Genomic DNA, 23,917 nt, shown 5'->3' on the forward strand with positions numbered 1-23,917 from the left:
AATTGTGCAGTTATGTTTTTTAATGTAAATATAGTTTTAACAACACACTTGCCACCGATTCCACCCTCTGCTGCCTAATTGATAGATTCAACATTAAAAAGCGTATCTTTTGTAGCTCAAACAGTTCCAAAGTTACCAAAAAAGCCCCACGCATATTGCAGCTCAAAGACAGACACTCAGCAAAGGTTAACTGTTCACCTTCCTGCTAGCGAGCGTTTGCTACATTCTGGCATTACACTGGTAGTTATGTGGTGAATCCTTTGCCCAAATAGTCTTATTATACATTATTGACGGACAAGTGGAGAGCTTTAGTTTGCTTAATGAAAAGAAGCCTTGCATATTTAAATATAACTCCAATACTTTGGGAAACATAATAGCTTCTTTGTCAAGCATGCTTTGCTATACAATTCTTGCAAATTAATGTTATACAGCAGACACCGTTCTTAAAATGATTGCGGTTAGAGCATTCAAGAATACGGCAATATCACAGTTTACTTCTCTTTTCAAAGTCTCATGTCTTTAATCCTACCTTGCCTTCTTGCGAGATACATATGTAATGTAAACTAGTGTAGTTCAACTTTTGTTTCTTAATGAAAAGAGAGGCTGCCATGTAGTGTGGAAACTGAGTAAAACCAAAAGGCCATTCCTTAAGCTAACTGGTACATGCAAAATAAAAGAGGCACACCTTTTATTACATGAAGCCTTTTCTGCTGTGCACAACACTGTACTTTCTATGCAAACTATTTCGCTCAGAGACAGATGGGTCAGTTTAAATAAAGTGGTGTTTCTGTAGTCGACGCAAGATGAAAGCATTACCTTTGGAGTAAAAAAAAGTTTCAATTGCATTTGATAAATATGAATATTTTTCTCTCTTGTAAAAAAAACCTTTAATCCACCATGGCATCTCTTTTGTATCATGGGCGACAAAATAACAAGTGTAAGAAATACGGAAGTGATTGTAATACATTCACAGAGTATGTACAAAAAATATACATTTATTGTGGAATGCTTTCGTCAAAACTATATTGCAACCATAATTTGAAAGAACACTTTCAGAGATCTCTTTGAATATTTCCATAGTAACAGCCAAAAAAGGGGAGGGCTTTAACAAGAGACGAGACCAGTTTGAATACAGGGGAACGTGTCCATACAGTAGGCCTTCATGCTTCAATTACACCGTCCAGCTTGTGAGCCTCCAGAATGCATCAGATTTAATGTTAACTCCACAATATGATGTAGTTTGTCAACAACACTGCAGTTATTCAATTCCCTCTTGTTTGTCTTTAATTGCAACCTGAAAAAAGAGAACATGCTTAGGCTTTGCTGGGAAACATTAGATGTGACAATCAGCACTGGAGAGGAGGACAAAAAAAGACAGAAGTTGTGACCACTTAGATATAGCAATGTTCCATAGAGCGAGCATTTATAGCTCGCTGGTAATATTCATAAAATAACACTGGTTTTATAGAACATAGTGCGCGATATCAACAAATGGATTGAAGCAGTGGTCGAACTGCAATATAAAAAAAAGTATGGGAACTCTGATGCTGTGGGGTACATATAAAATAACAGTTTAAATTAAAATTAAATACAAATTACCTTAATCATTGGGAAATGCACTATTGTACATCTTGAAACCTCTAATAGTTAAAGCACTGCACCAGAGAGCCACAAAACTGAATCGTGGTTTGTGCAGTGGAGAATAGTTACCTGTGTATGTATAGTGCTATAAGGTCAGAGTCTGTGTCACGAAGCATTGTGAGCACGCAAGTAATTATTTTAAACTTGCATTACAATAGTATAAGATAGTCTGCTACCGAATGCGCAAAAGATTTAAGGTTTCCAAACTATAGACTTTTTTTTGCAAACTATACACAGTGCACTATTTTTCTACAACTGTCTTTTAAATGCACACACTTTGCAGCTTAGTTGGTAGCATCCATACAGTGCCTCAAGAAAAAAAATGTGTCTTTATGAAGCTTCAAGTGAATCATTCAATTAAAGCCAATACCAGCTTCCATGCACCCTTTACATTTACAGACTGACTAGTTTTACATTTCTTCCAGGCAAGCAGGCGCCCTGGCACAGAGGAGACTCTCTGCCTTACACTTCAGCTGAAGCATTTCAGCTGCCAGCATCAACGACCCGGGACAGTTCTCTATTGACAAAAACTGGGGTGGGAGGTGGGGATTTTTTTTTTTCTCCAAAATTAAAAAGTTAGGGAGCGTTGTGCCCCTCAGATCCCTCACTTCGACCATGGATTTAAGTTTTGTTACTAATATGCTCTTGCAGAGACTGAGAAAACAGTTGGGAGAGAGGGGGTGCCAAAGAGGGATGCGCTCTGCTACAAACCAAATAAATTAATGCCAATTTCTATAACAAGAGCACAGGCCTTAAGAAAGCAGTTTCTAGCGAAAAGACTATATAGATGCTGCATGATGAAATAACGATTAGGCCAGGAGCCTCCTATATTAGGTAAAGACAGCTTGTATAGATGGAACTGGTTTAGAAGAAGCGTGTGCACTGCAGCGCCACTGAAGTGTGTGTAGTATGTCTGGTGGAATGCCTGGTACACATAGTAAGACACATAACAGGATGATAAAGGAGAGAATATGGACAATTTTACAATTGTGTTCTATCCTTGGCTTAGCTAACAAGTTAGCATTATAACTAAATTATCACTCCATAACTTGGAGGTATTATTTGTATGAAAGAGGGACCATAATCTAAGCAATAAAATTAAACCAATTTATGAAGACTAAGTGCTCCAGAGAACACAGATAGCTAGATATCAGAACACTCAATTACCATCAAATTTATATTGCATCACTCATCATTCCAAATTTTATCTGTATACGTGATCAACTTACGTATGGACTCGAATTAGCTAGACCACTTGTCTAACGATAGTAAGTGGCAGCAGTTCTTTAAATTTGTTTCCCAAAACTCTGTCCATTCAATTGCAATTGCAGAAAGGTGCCTATTTTAATGGCTAGAACACGTCTATGAAATAAACACATATTCAGCTTCCTTCTTATTTTACAATTTACTTGAGCAGTGTTTAAAAACACAGCGCTATTAAAAAGAAATACTGATCAGGGAACCTTTGTTCCAACAATTAACGATTTCTTAAATTATTATGAGGTTTTCTTAAGCACATATGAAGCCATTTCATGCTTATGAGCACAGTACACCTTAGGTGGGTTACTAGAGGCACTTCAGGAAAGCAGCAGGGTTTTTTTTTTTACTTTCAAGCTTGAATGATTTCAGATATGTTTTTGATTGTGTCCATAAAAAAGTGGAAACACTGTTAGTGAGGTATACTTTAATAAACTTTAAGTGAGAAAATGTATTCTTTAATGGTAATTGCAAATAGTAAGAAAACATTTAATGAGACATTTCCACATATTTAACAGCCTTAATTTTGTCCTTTTTCGTATAGCATACCCTCCAATCATGGCTATGAAGAAATTATTTTGCCATATTTGCTAAATGTAACTCCTAAACAGACCATCTAATCCTGCTCTTAGTTTTAATAGGAGCACTAGACTAGAATTATCCCTTACCCGACCAAATCTATGCCTGGTCACTATGCATCACTTAGCTAAGTCCTATCCCTTGCCCTAAACCTTGCTTAAGGAGTTTTAGTTTCCTTAATCCTAATTTAGCCCCAACCTAATCCTACATGTTTCTCTTGCCCTTTGCGTCTTTATTTGAACAATTTTCAAACTATTACCTTTTCTCACTAAAAGTTAGCTTTTTTTCTTTATCACGGTTTTTCTTACTTTTCAACTAAAGTGACTGGGAGTATTTGTTCCCCATCTCAATCTCAAAATTCTAGACTACGCAGACTATTGCAATGTAACTGGAGCATGCAACTGGAATTAAAGTACTCCTTCAAGAAGAGAGTGACAACTGTGTAAAGCCTTTTAAGACAGCTTAGTAACAACATAATTATTCAAAACTTTTTCTTACAATTTAAGCTCTTAAAAAAAAGAAACACTTTATTTAAAAAATTAAACCCAAACACAAGGAGACAAACAAAAAGACATACCCTGAATCTTTCCTCTAGCAGGGAAAGCTCGCTGATGAGATCAGTGATGGCATTGGTGAATGCTTCCTGTGGACTGTAGTCAGGAGTGGTCTGTACTCTAATTACAATTTTATATTCTAGAGGATGTGGAACCTTGTATCCTGCAAACAACACTTGAGGGTCTTTCAAAAGCTGACTGTGAAAAAAAACACAAGGTGATTATTAAAGCAAATCAAGATTCTTCCACGATCCCACACAGACACCTGTTGCTGTTAGCAAATGCATTAAATGTAATGCATTACATTTATGCATGGCGCACATAAACTGAAAAATGCCATTTGACAGTCCTATGAAGCACGGGGCCACGTTCCATGTCTATTACTTTCCTTGCTTTCTTTTAAAAAACATAAAAATACCACATGTAGGAAGATTTGTGGCAGCAGACTTACACTTTCGACATTCGAAGCTACTGAGAACACTGCCCCGTGAAGCATTTTTCAGTTCCTTAAATATAATAAACTTTGTTTTAAAATTAAGGAATGAAAAATATGCCCCATCAATCTAAAAACATTAAAGTTAAGCCAGGCTTTCATTTCAAGAACCCCCACCAACCATATTATTGTGAGGCCATCACTAGTATTTACCAAGTTGTACTTAAACAAATTTTATCTTTGTCTGCGACTTCTCTTACTGTCTTCAATACAATATGTGAGCCACAGTAAAAACAATAACCCTTATGACTCTTTGTTGGCAAACTGAAGAACTCCACATCCTAACATAAAGCGTATAATGAGGCGTCTCCCCAAACTGTGGAATAAAGTTAAAATTGCCTCTCCAGTATTAAGATGGAAAAAGAGGCATGCACGAGGGTGAGACTAGCTGTAGAGCTGCCAACCAAGTCTAACCATTGACTTTACGAGTCAAAGTAACATCGGTGGGTGGATAAAAATGTACACAACACTATTCAATGAATAATTAACTAAACATCAAATAAAATCACGTAACAGTATGGTTTGTTTTGAGCACAGCAGTGAGGGCAGAATTAGGAAAATGCGTGTCATGTTGTTTTCCAAGCTGCTATGTCACCGACAGATTTTTTCTGCCATCTTTTGCATAACATTCAGTTGTGTATGTTTGTTGAAAATATATACTTCTCTTTAAAGAATTTGAGCAAGGCCACAAACTATGCACAGGCAAACATTAATATTAACTTGTTTTTATCCAGCACTTAGAACCACACACTTATACTCTTTCCAAATTGTTAATAAGTTGCTGCAATGACAATATAAACGATTCCCAACTTGTAGATTTCCAAAAAAAAGTATTTATCATTCAACTAAATTAAAGGATGCAAACAAAATGCCATAAATACATCAAATATATTAACAGGATTGTTTTGCATTTCACTTTTCCTGGTTTACCTGTCAATCTATTTATTGCTATCGTACATCAAGGATAACACCTATTCACACAGGTGAAAGTGTGTTAATGAGCCACAACACAAAAACAGTTCTTTATTTTTGTTTGATATTTTAAACCTTCCATGCGGAGGCTTTCCACCCCTAGTGCCAAGACCTTTTTTGGATGTTTGGGGCACTTCTTGCTTAGATTGTCACATCTTTTTTTTCCACAAAAGGTATTCTAGTGAATTTAGTGTCCCTTTTTTTACACATTTTAGGGATTGTTAAAGTACCCAGGGTTTGTGGATCATCCACAAGAGAACAGAGAAAATAGCCAAAAAAATAGCAATTTTTGTTCATGGGGCGAAAAAGTTACATGCAAGAAAGCCTATGTTTTTCTCCTAGATATGGGATCAACAAAAGGTTTGCTGTACTAAGATCACCTTCTTCTCACCTTTTAGGAACATGCAAAGTTGTAAAAGAAAAACCACTAGTCCATTTTCCTATTTTTGGTGGTTTTAACCTACTTCCAGTTTGTAGTGGAAACAGGTGTGAAACCCATTAATGAACCCAGATATCTGTACATTTCTGAAAACCAGCAAGGAGTTGCTTGTTTAGATCACGAATATTATTTACAAAAAAATTAAACATTGGCACACGAAAACAAATGAAAATACATACGAAAAACAGCAATTGGTGACGATTGCCTATTTATAAAGGTAGCACACCATTTCGTCAGTCAGAACATTCACAGGAATAAATTGTTTGTTTGTTGGCTGTACAAAAATACTCAATACCCAGAGTCCACATCAGAGCTGCAGCTTATGAATTTTCATTCTGTAATCATGCAGCAATTCATATGGTGCAATCTAATGAATGTAAAATGGACATGATGGAAACCTATGCATTTTTTTAATGTGCGCAAGATACAAAGTTTAGGAATAGTCTTTTTTATACACCTCTAAATTTGGGGTTACCCAGATTATAATATTTTATTCACAGGGCATTTAACAAAATGTGTTCTTTCTTGCACACTCGCTAACATTTGGAACACAAAACAGAAAAATCAATTGGTAACAACAAATGTTCTACTATTGTATGATCCCACACTACTCCCAATAAATTCTGTACCCCACTTGTATGGCTGCACATACACCCAAGATGAAAAAGGCCCAAAAACATAACATGGAGACATTACATTTTTGGCATGAAAAACAACACTTTTTGGCCATTTGGGTAGCTGTGGAATTTGGGCTCCTGACTTGGCTGCCACCCAGGCAAACCCGCCAAGTCCAAAGATTTCAAAAACCCAAGGGAGTACAGGTTAGTTTGACTTGTGTGGATCTCGCTACTTTTTCTTATCTGTTCAGCTAATGAGATTTGCTGGGTTCACCCCTTGACCATCACCTGCCCAGCCGGACCTTGTAAATGTAAAAATTGCAAATTGATACTTGCATAGCGCACTACTCACCCGCAAGGGTCTCAAGGCGCTTGTACGAATACCGCTGTGGAACCCATCCTGGCTATCCCTGTGAGGCGTCCACTCCTGGGCACCCCCAAGGTGGAGGCCAGGCATCCTTAGCGTTGTGGGGGCTGTTGTGGAGATTAAGCAAGCTATTGCCCAGAGTTGCAGAGTGGGACTCCATGATTGGAATAGGCACCGAGGCGAGAATTATTAGGTCCGTGGAATTTTGAGCCCAAGACCGGCTGAGGCGGGGAATTGAACCCTGGTCCCGGGCTAGACCTCTGCATCAGGGTCTGCCGCTCTAACCATTGAGCCACACTTCTCCACCTTGGGCACAGTTTCTCCCCTTCTCCCTGTCTCGCCCACCCCTCCCCTCATCTTATTTCTGCCGTTCTGCATTTTCCTTGTCTCCTTTCTATCCATCTTCCTGACCGATGCCCGTTGGAGCCTCCTTGTGAGATATTGGGGAGATTGGCTTGGGATTACCTCCCTAGCTGTCACCTACCCATGCGGTCTTTGGGATGACCTCTCTCTTATTTCTTCTTCCCCCTCGTCTTCTCCCTTCTACCTCCTCCTCTCCCCCTTTCCTTCACATTAATGTTGTCTCATACATTTGATGGAAATTGGAATTGTTACTATTGTTGTTACTTTGCTGACCTTATGTAAAGCGCTCTGATACCTTCAGGTCTAGCCAGCGCTATATAAAACTGTTTAAATAAATAAAATACAATGCCCTGCAAACTTCAAACTTCAGCTAAAATCACCGGGAACCTACAAGGATCTATAAAATTCCTATCATCCGACGTTCACACACTTCTCCCAATAAAAACAGAAAAACAGTACCCCGCATGGGTAACTGGGTCTAGCACTATAAGTGCTGTTTTTCCTTAATTTTACTTTTGCTGCATCATCCGCATGCTGGCGTTATTGCACACAAAAATGAAAAAATCTATATTGAGACACAAGAAAAGCACTTCTCTCGCATCTAGACTTTTGATTCTAGAAAAGGATATGTTGCACCAGCATCATTTTCTTTTCTTTTGTGGCAGTCAACACATTCGAGGCAGCTGCACTGTAAATGGGAGTGTGGCTGCCGAGAACGTGTCATAGGCCGCACTAAAGTGAATTATTTGAGCAAGTTGTTACTTTAATTACTCTTCTGTTTGGGTTTTTTCTCAAGTAGTTGTTCTCAATATGGTTCAAGGGAATTACCCAGGTCCGTAAGCCTACAATAGCTTATGTCCACTTTGTTTTAGTTTTTTAATTAGGTCTCACCTACAGACTTTTAATGTTTGTTTAATGTATAAGGATTTCTAAAGCGCATGGCTGCCCGTAAGCGTCCCAGCGCTGAAGATAGAAACAAGCGAAAACAGAAGGGGGAGAGTTACGGGTACAGCCAGGTCTTCAGAAGTTTGCGGAAAGGAAGGAGGTTGGGTTGGGCACGCAAGTCCAGAGGGAGTGAGTTCCACAATTTGGAGGTGTTATATGAGAAAACGCCGGCCTTCAGAACGCGCCCTCTTGATCCTGTGCGTCAGGGTCAGATGGAGGTTCGTGGATCGGAGGATTCTGGTAGTAGTATAGGGGACAATGAGATCTTTGAGGATAGGTGAAGCTTTACCATGTAGTATTTTGTGTGTTAGGCAAAGGGCCTTGAAATGCACTCTTTCCAGTACAGGCAGCCAGTGCAGTGCTCTGATGGCCGGTTTGGCCGAGCAACGATTGTTGGTGTTTGTAAGAATCCGGGCAGCAGTGTTTTGCACTACTTGGAGTTTGGCTGTCACTTTCTTCGGTGCACCAAGGTAGAGGGCATTTTCATAGTCCAATCTGGACAATATCAGGCCCTGGATTAGAAGCTTCCTAGACTGAAAGGGGAGCAACGGAAGGATCTTACGGGAAGTGCGGAGGAGACCATAGCAGGCTCCAGCCGTTTTCCTTGCTTGGGTGTTCAGAGTGAGCTCCTGGTCCAACCAAATCCCAAGACTTTTGATATCGGATTTAGGATTTGGGGGTGGACCCATGCAGGGGGGCCACAAGGTCTCTGGGCCGAAATGAGACTGGTTGCCCATCACCATTATCTCCGTCTTATCACTGTTCAGTTTTAGGTGGGACCTGTCCATCCAACTGACAATATCTCCTAGGCAGGAATGCAGATCGATGGTGGGATTTTCCTGATGGCTAAGTGATACTACAAGTTGGGTATCATCGGCGTATGTCAGTAGTTTGATTCCATACGAGGTGACAATTTTTTCGAGGGGAGACATGTTCACGTTGAAGAAGAGCCCTGCGGCACTCCACAGTGTATTGGGGTCTCTTTAGAGATGTGATTACTCTGCGCCACCTGGAAGGAGCGGCTGTGTAGGAAAGATCTTAACCAGGACAGGGCAAGCCCTGAAATACCCAGATCTCGGAGCCATTGGACCAACGTACGATGGTTGACGGTGTCGAAGGCCGCACTTAGATCCAGGAGGATCACTGCCACTGATCCTCCTGCATCGATGATCTTCCTGGCCTCTTCGACTACCGCCACCAACGCGGTCTCTGTGCCCTGGCCCGAACGAAAGCCTGTCTGTAAGGGTTTAAGCAGTTCACTGGACTCAAGGTAGTTGGACAACTGGCTGTTGATACATTTTTCTGCCATCTTACTGATGCTTGGCAGAAGAGAGATCGGCCTAAAGTTGGTCAAGTTTAGGGGGTAAAGATTTGTTTTTTTTAATAGGGCCTTCATCTTAGCCGTCTGTTGTAAAAAAAACTGCTTGTGTGTGGGTCGGATTGGGATCATAATTTGGTCTGGGCACAGACGAAAAAAGTGGCCCACATTCAAAGGGCGTGGCCCACAATTAAGGGGTGTGGCCCACATTCAAAGGGTGTGCCCTTTCATGAAACACCATTTGGTTACACACATCAATGTCCTTGAATATTAGATGTATATACATTAAGAATTTGGACAAGTATGGTAGAACACTGTCCAGTGACCAGCTGAAAGAGGGCATCAAAGAGCAGAAATTGGATTATAAATTCAAATCTGTTCCGAACAGGGGCCCAAAAATATGTTTGGCCCAGGGCCCCCAAAATCCTTAAGTTGTTTGGCACAGACAATGAATGAAAGTGAGAGGATACTGTTCTTGCACAGGACACAGGTCCAAGGTCACAATGGCCTACATGCTGAGCAACTAAAAAAACAGCAAGGTCCCTTTCTGTCACAAAATTATTTGAGCCCTCCAGGGAAGGAACACCTAATAAGCAGCGAAGCCCCTGCTATTACTAACCTACTCAGCCCTCCCCAGACCTTCAGCTCAGGAGCACTTGAATAGCAGTAAGGCCCCTGCAATTAGTAAATTAATCAGCCCTCCAGGCCTCAGGGCAATGTCCTGGCAGGGAAGCACAAAACACAGCTGCTGGATCATCCATGTTAGCCAGGGGGGAGGCCAAGGTGAAGATGGTGCAAGTTGTAAAGATCACCTGGGCCCCACAGCGAGTTCCATTCTTCCTCGTCCACTATGCCCTGAATGTGAAGGGCTGTGGGCGAGGTGTTAAAACTAACACTGTTTATGTGCTGCGTGGGCCCCAGGGGGGCAGAGATAAAAATGGCTCAAAGGCCTGAGCAACACCTGGCCCCCAGGGAGGCCGATTTTTGCAAACAATCACCCCCTCCCCAGCCACCCTCAGCGTGATTGCTTTGCAGGGTAGGGGGTGAAGGAGAGGCCACAGCGGATAATCACTGCGGCCGCACAGTGAAGCTGCATTCATTTCTCTGTCTCCGTGCCCTCTGTGGGCCGTTTTTGTTTTCTCCCCTTTCCTAGTCCACAGAGAGCACAGAGACAGAGACAGAGAAATGAATGCAGCTACACTGTGCGCCTGGGAAAGGGGAGAAAAAAAAACGGCCCACAGAGGGCACGGAGACACCGGCCCTTCGGCGATGCCCGAATGCCTGCATTGCCAATCTGCCCCTGATTGTGGACCATGGCAAACTAGGCAAATAGCCATCCCACTCCATACAGCAAGTTGGCTTTCTTTTTACCCTCATTTACTTGCTTCTTATTCATTGGCTTTCATTCCTCTGCTTATAGTTGTCCCTGATATGGGCCATAGTTTCTTTGTCCTTCCTATGACTGGAAAGCTAGTATCCTTCTACGGCTCACATTCAGGGATGACTTTTTTAATGTCAAAGCTTCACTCTTTTTTGTACTTGCCATCGTACTGCATCTCCCTCAAAATACTACCCTCTGCATGCTTTGTGTTACTCCCTCCTCACCCTACCCCAAATTCATCCATTGCTCCTCCCTCCTTGACCTAGTTTTTTTTATTTTGTATTTGTTGTATCCCACGTCCCCCTACCTGCCTCAACCACCTACTCTGCTCTCTGCCCGTCTCCCTATTGCTTCACACCAACTCCGCTTGGACTTTTACCCAAAGAACTCAGTTGCTCTTGCCGGCCCTCATGTGACGCAGCATTCTTTAAAAAAAAATATTAGATTTTTTTGGAGGGTCCAATAGCTGCCAATTGCAGTCGGGTCATTCCTGTTTTTAATTGCGCATTTGCACCCTTTAAATCACAATTCATTTTTTAGCTACAGCTTCCAAACTGGGGTTTCTGTGAATAATGAATTTTAAAAAATGGCACCGGTAAAATGCCAAATGTACATCTATGCACAGTAATGCATGCACACACTATTGGGCCCTCGTAGCGCCATGATGGGTAATTGTAATTGCCCTTGCATCATGAAGCATACAAGCTATTGCACTTTTTTCTAGGTGTTAGTCAAGACCTTTTGTTTTTAACAAAAAGTAATACACTACATAGATACTTACAAGGACTTTCAGTCAGAGCTCTTCTGCCAGACAGTGTCAATCACAATTTGCTGCCCGCTGTGGCTTCTTTTATTTCTAAGCTCTAAGAACTGTTGTGCCAGGCCTTTAAAATTTCAGATGCTAGCATATAAAAGGCAAGGCCATATGCCCATTAGCGCACCATCTACACCTACTGACAAAACCCCTGATGCTTTGGAGAACTCTCTGATATCCAACTGAGAGCAACTACATAAGTTCACCCTGCCTACACATCCATTGTTAGTGCTACTGGCTTCAATTGTGGTTTTAAACTCCTTCCTGATCTCTCCCTTTCCAGTTTGTCAACGTAAATGAACTCATATATATTATGTCGTACGTCCAATGTTAGATCGCTGCCTCAAAATGAAGATATGGCTGATCTCATGGTTTCTCCTTAGCTTGACGTCCTGTTTGAAACAAAACTTGGCTTTGAGACTCCTGTGGTCCTGACCCAACTCAAAGTCGCATAGAGCTACAAAATGGTAGCTTATTTAGGAAAGTGCGCCTTTTGTCATGGTCAACCAAACTTTTTGCCTGGTATTCAATGCAATTTTGACTGGGAGTGTACAGGGTTCCTGTTAACCAGGTTCCCAGTGCCAGATCTCTTTCCCTAAAACTGTGCAATTGTTCCCCAATTGGCAGTACCTTTAGCTCCCCCCCCCCCTTTACGTCCCTAATACATGCTAACTCTGGTATCTAGGGCATGGGGTATTAATGAGGGTCCCTAAATGCTGCAGCATGAACTGTGCCACCCTAAGGGGCTGCTTACCAAGCACAGGCAGGCTGCCGTTGAAGGCTGCTAGTCTTGGTGCAGACAAAAGTGGAAACCCGACATGGCACACATCCCTGTGTGCCATGCCCACAAACACTGCATTCAGCCTAGGCACCCCTACAGCAGCCATAAGGCAGGGTTCACTATACTGCATGAGCAGATATGCCCCTGTACTGGTCAGTAAAATTGCTGCCAGTACAAGTGACCAGGGAAGCCATTTTAAGTACATGGGCTGCATACTTGTAAAAATGAGCTCCACAGCTACATACATGCACCCAGAACACCTTAGAGGTGCCCCCTAAAAACCTACCAACTACTCGTGTGCTGACTGACTGTTCCTAGCCAGCCTGGCACCACAGATGATTTCTGACCCCCATGGGTGAGGGTCTTTGCTCTCAGGAGGTCAGGAACAAAGCACGTGCATCAAAGATCCCACTGCCTTTGGTATGCGAAACTGGCCTCCCCCACAGGAGAGGATGCGGACCCTTGATGTCCAGGGCCTATTTTGGTCCTAAACAGGTGGGAAAAGTAGTAGTCAGAGAAGGCATGTTCACCTTTAGGCTGGCTTCATCCCTAAGGTGGGCTACCTAAAATTAATAAGAAAATCAGATTCCGGACCTGTTTGGGATGGCAAACTTAGGAACTCTGGGGCAGGGTTATGCCCACTTCCAAGAGGAAGTGGTCCTATAGGGGGCATAGTGACCCCAGGGATAAGTAGCCCATTGGCTACTACCCTACACTCCCCTAACACCCCTAAATCCAGTATTTAGGGGCCCCTTGCACCAGGAAATTAGATCCTGCTGACCTGAAAGAAGGAGGATGCTGAAGAGTCGCAAAAAGCAAGAATAAGACCAGCCACTGACTTGGTGCCAACCCTTCTGGCCTGTATGCTGTCCTGGACAACTGCGCCAAAGACAACTTGTCCTGCAGATGCCTCTGCCTTTACCTCTAAAAGACTAGGACAACTTCAAGCCTTCACCCAGGAACTCCTATGGAGTAGCAGAGCTACTTCCCTGCATCCAGCAGGCACCCAAGTATAGCTGCGAGGACTCTGGACTGCCAAGAACCTGACACCTGAAAGCACCAATGAATCTGTGCTGCCTAGCCCGAGCTGTAGTGGGCCAGCGTGGTTCTCAGACCCTCCAGACTCGAAACACACCTTCGGTTTCCCAGCTCAGGATTTCCCGCTGCCGCCTGAAGTCTCTTTGTGAAGGCCCCCTCTACCGCAAGTGTCTCTGGTGACAAAAATCCAACAACTCCAAACTCCTCTGTACCTGGCCGCCCCAAACCAAGGAGAAAATGACCAAAAGGTGTCCCCGAGCATCGTGAGACCACTTGTTGGTTCAGCCTGACTGATTCCCCAGTCCAAACCTGCATCCTCTTTTCAACCGGACCGATCTCTATTGACTAACATTGGGTACCTGATGCTGTATTGCACCAATGCAGCCGACCACCCCTGCTCCGCCCGATGTGACCTGTTAGTGCTGCATAGGACCCTGCCCCACCCTGACTCACCTTAGGTCCAGGAGATTGGTCCCTTAAGTCAATGTGAAGTAACTGTATCCAGTATATGTATTTTTCCTCTTGATTGTAATGATTGTGGTGCCTAAATATATATATATATAGATATGTTTTATTTTTACAATTTGGAGTGGATCTCCTTATTGAATTGTGTGTACCAGTTATTGACTGTGTGCGTAATGCAGATGTCTAACACTCCTCTCTAATAAGCCTATGGCTGCTCGACCACACTACCCCCTAAAAGAGCACCTTGGGATTGCTAGAGCAAGCCGCTGTACACTCATAAGCGAATATCTGGACTCTTTGCATAGTATACCTCTTTTTGCTATACTATATAAAAAGCCAGCTACCTACACTGAGAGCACTTTTAAATCTGGGGCAGAAATAACAACTGTCCATTTGTCCCCTATCCTAAACTCTGTCAATCCAACAAACTTCTATTGATTCAGTTAACCTTAATTTACACCACTAATTACAGGTCTTTTCTTGATCCTTTCCTGCGTACATTTTAGTTTAGTTGAGGCTTCAGATGTCCTATGCCTTGTATTATGTTCTTTTTAGCATGTTTTACTTAACTCTGCTACAACTCCCTCTGAATGGAAAGAAGCTAGTCTTGAAAAAACTCTTTCAGATCAAACAATTCATAAAAACTAATCCCCGCATGTTGCTACTTTCTTTTTCATCCAAGAATCTGGAAATAGAAGTTAGGCAACAGATTGTTCTTTCATCGAATCCAGCAATCTTCTTGACTCGACTCAGTCACGTTTAGACAATAACCATAGGACAGAAACAGAATTTTCAAGAGACTTTAGCAAGATATTCCATCAGGGTATTTCTTGGCAACATTCGACACTGAATCCCAAGACACACTTTTCAGTCATCTTGATATTGTAGTGCCACATGCCAATGCTTCAGTCTAACAGATCACATGTTCCATAACTTCCCCGCCCATCCATAGTCTTCCAAACTCTTTGTCTGCTAATTAACGCCATATGGAGAGGACACTCAAATCATTGTGTTCCTTAACGATGATCGAGACACTGCCTAATTTAATTTTCACTCGGGTTAAACAGCAGCCACGTCCTGGATGAGAAACTCCTCCCTAAAATGTAATTGCGTCAAGAACAAGGATGTTATCATAGTTCGACCATTAACAGGCTTGCCATTGGTCTGGCAGTTAAGTGAGCTTGGCCTCCACCTGCTCCAGTCAGGTCAGCCAAAAACCTTGGTCTCACTTTTGATACTGTGCAGTCTTTTATGGATCAAATCAGTGGAGTATCTTCCCACTGAGGACTCTTTTGGACAACAAGTTATGTGTTTCTTTACGTGTGGATTCCCCCCAAAAACATTCACAAAGCAAACATTGTTCTCCAGGTCAACAGTAATTTCCTTTGGTCCCTACAGTTACAGGAGTGCCCCCAAGTTGTGTATTGAGTAAGAAGAGAAGCATAACTTGCTTCACAATTTGTCAGTAGTAAACTGCACATTTCTTCAAGGACTAGCAACGGAAATTGGCAAGTGCCACAAATTTTAGAGATCAGGCAGGGTGGTTTGCAGCATTAATACATTTAAGTTGCTCATTCACTACAACTGTAGTAAGTGTGAAACATATAACTGTTTTACTTACGACTTGATGATGTTCCCAAGCGTATGGTCTTCCTTGTTTAGAGTAAATAAACAGGCATTTGGTACTTTCGTATCCTTTGTAATTGTAATCCTGCGCAGTAAGAGAAAAAGACATCACAGATTTTTTCAAAACAGTGCACTGATAACCCTATTAAGTGCCACAGTGTTTCCACACTGTGTTAGCCGCCTCTCAAAACTCCTGCATTGACCTTAAGCAAACAAGTATTGGAAACCTCTCTTGACTATCTGATATTTACATAATGGAACCTACACTGTATGAGTGCTGTGAAAAGGTAAACGCTGCATTGAAATGTAGCTTGCAAAATAGTCTACAAGCCTCTAAAACTGATCGGTAAGGATAACTATCCTCACACTCTTGCCAGAGAGTCTGTTATAGCAGTTGAGAAATACTTTAGGTTGCCAGTCTACCGCGATTGAATTATAAATTTGTCAAATGTTACATATAAATCTCAAACTACAAGCCTTATTAAATTAATAAAATAGTAAACCGGAATAAGAATGAACACCAATGACAAAAGGGGAATCACAAAGGTATTCAAACAACGCAACTGTATAATTTATGTTCTATTGCTTGTAGACATTTGCTTTGATCCTCAAGAATTGTGCAGTAGTATAACAAATGATTTTCCACATATTATTTTAGGATGCCTATTCGTTAATGCCTGTGAACATTTTTAGAATCTAGAGCCTAGATACTCTAAAATATTATTATAGTTGCTGCGGGACGGATAAAATCTTGTATGAGGCCGGATGTGGCATGTGGGCCGTAGCTTGGAGACCCCTGGTTTAGATTACGGAGAGGTTCTGCAAAGTCTAGATCGGTGGTACTATGTTTTCTTCCCCTTGGGATTAGACTTTGGGTGTGAAATTCCCTTAGGTGTTTTCCTCTGAACCTCAATCCGCTAGAATATTTATGCTTCCACATTATCTGAATGTGAAAGGGACAATTTTAGTTCATCTAGAACATACTAAACCCTTCAGAAAATCAGGTCACATCTTCGTAATTTAGGGGGTGCAGGTCAATGGTACAGATTTAAATATTACTTTAAGCAGATAGACAGGAGAGACTAATTCAGCAGCATACTCTTTGGCTAATGTCCCTTTATCAGACAAAATTATTGGAAGGGCAATGAGTGAAGCTCTGGTTTCTGGGGATGAAGTTCTGGGTGTTACACCGACAAAAATCTGCAGAGGAACCACTTGGGCTGTGCAACATACTTTTGTAAACCACTGTGGAAATCACTGGAATTACTCAAATAACCCCCTGATTAACACCTTCACGGCTTTCCTTTCAGACCTCAACCTCATCCAATCCTGAAAAGGCCCAAATGTAGTGCTAGAGACTCTTATGGTCTGACACCCTGTTATGACCTTTGACTACTATCATTTTAATTGACTTTGGTGTGTTATTTGATCTAAGCCAGAATGTACCACGTCCTGCATATGCCTTGTTTCTCTTCTCGTAGTTTTGAAGTGGGAGCTGTCACAGCAGAACAGCTTGCCAAGAACAGAACGTGTGGGATGTGCATTTGAAAGCATGAGAGAGAGGTGTGGAATGTACTTTTTGGTCTTGAAGTGCAGTGTTATAAGTAGTGGTGCACAAATGTGCACTGTGTTGTACATTGAGAGATGAAGTATGTGATGCTATAGGCAGTGGTACACAAATTTGCATTGTGTTGTACATTGGCAAGTATTATTAAGGTCTTACTATTGGCTTTAATATGGCCTCATGTTATCCTGAATTCTGACTCTCCCTTGCTGGAGCTTTTCTGCAAGTTGTTTGGGTTAATCACGTTCAAGGATTGTTTTGTGAGAGATTGTTTAACTCATTGACCCGGCGCGAGTTCTGCCGCGGTGCAGGAGTTCTATTCAGTGGGTGGGGTTGTGTCGGCCAACGGACGTGTGCAGCACTAGAGAGGTAGTGCTTGCGACCGCCGTTGGCAGACGCTAGCACGGAACGGGTTAATGTACCCTGGAATGCTTTCGTAAGCATCATCAAGATAAAGGCTGGAACATGTGAGAATGTAGAGGGAACGTGGGAACTCCTTCCTGCTGTGGAATGCTTGCCTGGAAGCTGGCCAGTTCCAGTAAGTTTCCTTGGCGCAAGGGGGGTAGCCTTTTGAACATTCTAGTGTGTGTTTTGAGATTATAAAGCTGAGGGTTGTTGACAGCCAGGGTGGGAGCTGACTTACGGAGTAGACATACTGCCGTAAGACGAACAGAACCAGAGTCCCGGTCGAGAGTCCAAGCCCAGCTGTGAATGGGCCCCCCAGCTTGAGTTGGCAAGAAAGTTGAGTGAACGATTGGGTGAGGTGATTTGTTTCTGGCTAGTGCCATTGTGATGTGTGGTTCCAGTGGCTGTGGTCATTTGAGGTGTTTTCTTTGTGATGTGTGAATGAGTCAGAGTGCACATCCAAAGTAAATATTTGATGTATTTAGTGAATATATTTCTGCTGGACGTCCAATAATATTTGCTGCTTGTTTATTCATTAGTATTATTCATGCATTTAACTGTTGCATTTACCAAGTGTGCTATTATTGCTTGCATATAAATAAATATCTCTATGTTTATTTGAATGTTATTCATTTGTCATCTGGGAAAGCCTTTCTGTTAGAGAGCATTGCATAAATAAAACCCCAAGCCTTATTCTAAAAAGAGAGACTTTGCATTTTGTAAAGTGAAAGCCTTTTCTAGGTGTTGTTGTATGTTATGCCTCCTGCTTCGTCGTGCTTGGCCCACTCTGTTGTGGGAGTTTTTGTGGATCTCTGTATTATATGAAAGGCGGAGCAAGACCAACTCACAACAGAGGTTCTACTCTTGATCTAATCATTGCTACGGAGGAAATAATACAGCTTGAATCCATATCCTCATGAAACTGGTCAGATCACTACCTAATCATCCTCATCCTGGAAAAAGGTGCTGATTAGACAGGGACATTTCCTTAAACCCATACAATGGTCGAGAGACCTGAGAAATATTAAGCAAATGGACTTAACCTACATTAGTGGAGAAGTGTGGCTCACGGTGTAGAGCAGGCAGACCCGGAAGCTGAGGTCAGACCCGGGACCAGGGTTCAATTCCCGACGTGGCAGGGTCTTGAGCTCAAATGTCCACGGACTCGATAATTCTCGCTTCGGTGCCTGCTCTAATCATGGGTTCTCACTCTGCAACTCTGGGCATTAAGCTTGCTTAATCTTCACAACGGCCCCCCTGCGGCGGGATGCCTGGCTTTCACCTTGGGGATGCCCTGTAGGGGCTATCTCACAGGGAATAGCCAGGACGGGTTCCCAAGGCAAGCGCCGGGAAACCTCCGGGTAGCTGTGCGCTCAATAAATGCAATAATAATAATAATAATAATAATAGCAACAACAGTCTACCTCCTCTCACAAATATGACTGATGTGAATGACCTTACCATACACTACATCCATTCCATGACAAACATACTTCACACATTTGCTAAACGAAGCAGCTAAAAAGAACTCATATCAAACTCTCCAAGCCCTAGTTCAGTGGCAAACTTAATGAGGAAAGACGTAATCTTAGGCTCGCCTGCAGATCTTGGAGAACACCTCAAGCACTCCTTGAAACTCCTACAACAAACATCTATAGATCAAAAGCAAAATACTTCAGGTTACAATTAGATAATAGAAAATATACATATTTTGCTCCTGAACAATTGCCACATGATCCCCAAGACATACTAGGCAAAAAACATGTCGACCTCCAATCCGAAGCCACTACTGGACATTATCTCAGCGGTGGCTCACAATTTCCATTTTTTAATTGGGACCAGTGGAATTGCTGATTAAATTAGATTTGGAGCACCACTGAACCCCTTTTTATTTCTGAACACTTGTTACTCACCTCTACACCACAAGGCCTTATTACTCACACTGCTCCAGACGGCCTGGGATAAAAAGAGCTCTGACAAAGAGCCCTCATAAGGAGCCAGTCGGGCACTGCAGCGCCAGCCTGACGAGTAGCATGCCCTATGATGAAGCATGAAACCCAGCTGGGTGTGTAAGGGGCCCACTTCCCAACTTGGAAGACTCCCGGTCTCTACCATAGGATCAGGGTAGTAGACCGACACAGCTTCTTCCCCCTCTCTCACTCTCTCTCTAAGGAACTGCATACCTTTTCTGCTTGCTTGATCCTCCCGGGGGCTCGTATGCTGGACCTTTAAGCGCCCTCTGTCCCTCCCTTTTTTTATCCAATTAGACAATGCCAAAAACAGACCCATAAAACTTTTTGAAATCGTCGAACAACAAGTTTGTTGCAAAGCTAACCTCCAATCGGGTAATAATGAATCACTGCCAAGTGGAGATGATTTCTTGGCTAATTTTATGGAAAAGACAAAAAGGATTGAATCAGAATTACAACTAGCCTCCCACTTACACCTTCCCTGGACCAGCCCAGTTTTCTCCCAGTCACACACCTACTGCGAGCCCCTCACATTGGCCATTGTGCTAAAAATAATGCCAATTTCCTGGATGAAGACAATATACTTAAAGCAATATCTATAAAACCCTTCAACCATTTCCTCGATTCACTGCCTGCCAACCTCATTAAAGAGGTTAGTTCTTCTATACTACTGCTTTGATCCGATATAAATGCTTCCCTCTGACAAGGCATGATTCCTGATTTTATAAAGATAGGCTAGGTCTCACAAATCCCCCAAAAACCTAATGCAAATTTGTCTGACCTCAACAATTACGTCCAATCACTAAAATACAGACTCTAGCAAATTTACTTGGAAAATGTGTACACGTACAGCTCAGCAATCACATTGAACAGTATGAGCTTCTTGACCAATGCCAATCAGGCTTCTGAATGGGTCATAGCACCTACTCGGCTATAAGTCACATTGTAGATGAGCCCTTGAGATCACTTTATCAGAATGTACCCTGCTTGCTTATACTCCTTGAGCTCTACTCCTTGTTCAACACGGTAAAACATGACAACCTAATTTACCTTCTTGAAAATAGGATGGGGCTATCTGGTCCTGTTTTAAATTGGTTTGCCTGGTTTCTTCACAATCAGGCACAAATAATCAAAGTTATCAAAAACTTTCTGGAATCACCCCAGTCTCAACAGGAGTACCTCAAAGTTCCACATTATTCAACGTATACATGGATCCCCTGAGATTCTGAAACAATCCAACATCCTTTACCACATGTATGCAGACGACAAGCAATTGCACCTGAAAACTTCCTCACCCGTTGATATCAAAACTCTCAACTAAACTCTAATAAAAACCCAACAATTGTTAACCCACAATCACCGAAAGCTCAACACTCTCAAAACTGAATTCCTTTTGATCGCTGTAGTGCTAGAAGCACTTGTGGTTTGACACCCTGTGATGACCTTTGACTCCCGTTATTTTACCTCACTTTAGGGAGTTATTTTATCCTAGCCTGAATGTACGACAGTCCTGCATATGCCTGTTTCTCTTACAAGTTTCTTTCTTGCAATCTTGCTGTCTTTCAGTGGGGGCTGTTACGGAGTAGGACAGCCTTGCCAAGAACAGAGGTGGGTAATGTACTTTTTGGTCTTGAAATGCAGTGTTGTGGGCAGTGATGCACACAAGTGCTCCGTATTGTACATTGAGAGATGAAGTATGTGAATCTATAAGCAGTTGTGCACAATTGTGCATTGTGTTGTACATTGATGAGAATTATGAAGTTCTGACTATTGGCTTTGACATGGCCTCATGTCATCCTTTTTCCTGACTCTGCCTTGCTTCAACTTTTCTGCGTGCACAGCCGTGCTTGCAAGTTGTTTGGGTTTTTCACGTTCAAGGATTGTATTTTGTTTAATGTATCCTGAAGGCTTTGTGAGCTTCGTCAAGATAAAGGCTGGAACATGCGAGATTTGGAGGAGGAGGATACGTGAGAACTCCTTCCTGCCATGGGAGTGCTTGCTTGAAACCTGGCCAGTTCTGGTAAGATTCCTCTGGCACGGGGGAGGTCTTTTCCGAACCTTCTAGTGTGTTTTGAGATCATAGAGCTGAGGGTTGTTGACTCAGAAACCGGGAGTTTGAAAGCCGAGTGGGGAGGGAGGCATCTACCTCAGAGCGTGGACCCTGGTTGCTGAGGCTCTCAATCACAGCTGTTTAACTTCCCCAGTCTGAGATGTAGTGTTTGCACCAGGTGAAGCATTGAGTTTTGGTTATTGCCATTGTGATGTTTGGCCAGTGGCTTTGATCATTTGATGTGTGAGTGAGTCAAGGTGCACCACCAAAGTAATCATTTGATGTGTATATATATATATATATATATAAGTAATCGGACCCCTCACAGGATGGAAAGGAGAAGAGGCCACAACAAGGAACTTCACAGGAGCCGTTTAATAGAAGACAGCGTGGCAATATGCATTTCGGCGAATAGCCTTCTTCAGTTGCAATTGCTGTCACGTGGTGACCCCGCCTGCACCTTTGAAATGTCCAGTACCACCCTCATTGGAAGGTGAGTATGCTCCCGCCCCCAAGTCACATATGTTTACAACCATAGTGGCACAAATGGGACTCCAACTCCCAGAAAACATCTCTTCTGGTGAGCATAGCTTAGGGACGGCAGACAAAGTCCAGGGCAAAGATGCAGTGTTGGAAGGCGGTCAGCACGTTAAAATTGAAAGTCACACGCACTCCCTTCAGTCCCAAAGCAGTTCAAACCCCGAGTGCAGTGCAGCCAAACAATGAGCCAGGTGTAGAGCCGAATATTCAATGAATACGGCTCCTCGTTCGGTAACGAGCTGCCACTGGCAGTAGGCTGTGGCAGACAAAGCACTTGAGGCGGGCAGGAAATATTCCAAGAAACGGAGAAACAAACATGCCTTAACAGCGGATGCCAGCTCGTTCCTGCCGCTTGTTGAACCGGAGCCTCCAGCGCACCTCTGGCATGTGCGCGAAATAGATAAGTAATCGGACCCCTCACAGGATGGAAAGGAGAAGAGGCCACAACAAGGAACTTCACAGGAGCCGTTTAATAGAAGACAGCGTGGCAATATGCATTTCGGCGAATAGCCTTCTTCAGTTGCAATTGCTGTCACGTGGTGACCCCGCCTGCACCTTTGAAATGTCCAGTACCACCCTCATTGGAAGGTGAGTATGCTCCCGCCCCCAAGTCACATATGTTTACAACCATAGTGGCACAAATGGGACTCCAACTCCCAGAAAACATCTCTTCTGGTGAGCATAGCTTAGGGACGGCAGACAAAGTCCAGGGCAAAGATGCAGTGTTGGAAGGCGGTCAGCACGTTAAAATTGAAAGTCACACGCACTCCCTTCAGTCCCAAAGCAGTTCAAACCCCGAGTGCAGTGCAGCCAAACAATGAGCCAGGTGTAGAGCCGAATATTCAATGAATACGGCTCCTCGTTCGGTAACGAGCTGCCACTGGCAGTAGGCTGTGGCAGACAAAGCACTTGAGGCGGGCAGGAAATATTCCAAGAAACGGAGAAACAAACATGCCTTAACAGCGGATGCCAGCTCGTTCCTGCCGCTTGTTGAACCGGAGCCTCCAGCGCACCTCTGGCATGTGCGCGAAATAGATAAGTAATCGGACCCCTCACAGGATGGAAAGGAGAAGAGGCCACAACAAGGAACTTCACAGGAGCCGTTTAATAGAAGACAGCGTGGCAATATGCATTTCGGCGAATAGCCTTCTTCAGTTGCAATTGCTGTCACGTGGTGACCCCGCCTGCACCTTTGAAATGTCCAGTACCACCCTCATTGGAAGGTGAGTATGCTCCCGCCCCCAAGTCACATATGTTTACAACCATAGTGGCACAAATGGGACTCCAACTCCCAGAAAACATCTCTTCTGGTGAGCATAGCTTAGGGACGGCAGACAAAGTCCAGGGCAAAGATGCAGTGTTGGAAGGCGGTCAGCACGTTAAAATTGAAAGTCACACGCACTCCCTTCAGTCCCAAAGCAGTTCAAACCCCGAGTGCAGTGCAGCCAAACAATGAGCCAGGTGTAGAGCCGAATATTCAATGAATACGGCTCCTCGTTCGGTAACGAGCTGCCACTGGCAGTAGGCTGTGGCAGACAAAGCACTTGAGGCGGGCAGGAAATATTCCAAGAAACGGAGAAACAAACATGCCTTAACAGCGGATGCCAGCTCGTTCCTGCCGCTTGTTGAACCGGAGCCTCCAGCGCACCTCTGGCATGTGCGCGAAATAGATAAGTAATCGGACCCCTCACAGGATGGAAAGGAGAAGAGGCCACAACAAGGAACTTCACAGGAGCCG

At 43.1% G+C, this 23,917-nt stretch overlaps 1 protein-coding gene across 1 annotated transcript in view; it reads right to left on the reverse strand.

The window, feature by feature from the left end:
- Positions 1–975: 975 nt before the first annotated feature.
- Positions 976–23,917, reverse strand: part of LOC147729875 (DNA-directed RNA polymerase II subunit RPB11-a) — a 33,080-nt gene continuing 10,138 nt past the window's right edge. Inside the window, exons 2-4 of the mRNA XM_086954788.1 lie at positions 15,646–15,735; positions 4,055–4,229; positions 976–1,294 (exon numbers count right to left, since the gene is read on the reverse strand). Of these exons, the coding sequence (XP_086810914.1) occupies positions 1,259–1,294; positions 4,055–4,229; positions 15,646–15,735 (301 nt within the window). The 3' untranslated portion in view covers positions 976–1,258. The remainder of the gene's footprint in view (positions 1,295–4,054; positions 4,230–15,645; positions 15,736–23,917) is intronic.

The sequence above is a fragment of the Lissotriton vulgaris genome, chromosome 2_1, assembly GCF_964263255.1.
Source record: "Lissotriton vulgaris chromosome 2_1, aLisVul1.2, whole genome shotgun sequence".
NCBI classification, from domain to species: Eukaryota; Metazoa; Chordata; class Amphibia; order Caudata; family Salamandridae; genus Lissotriton; species Lissotriton vulgaris.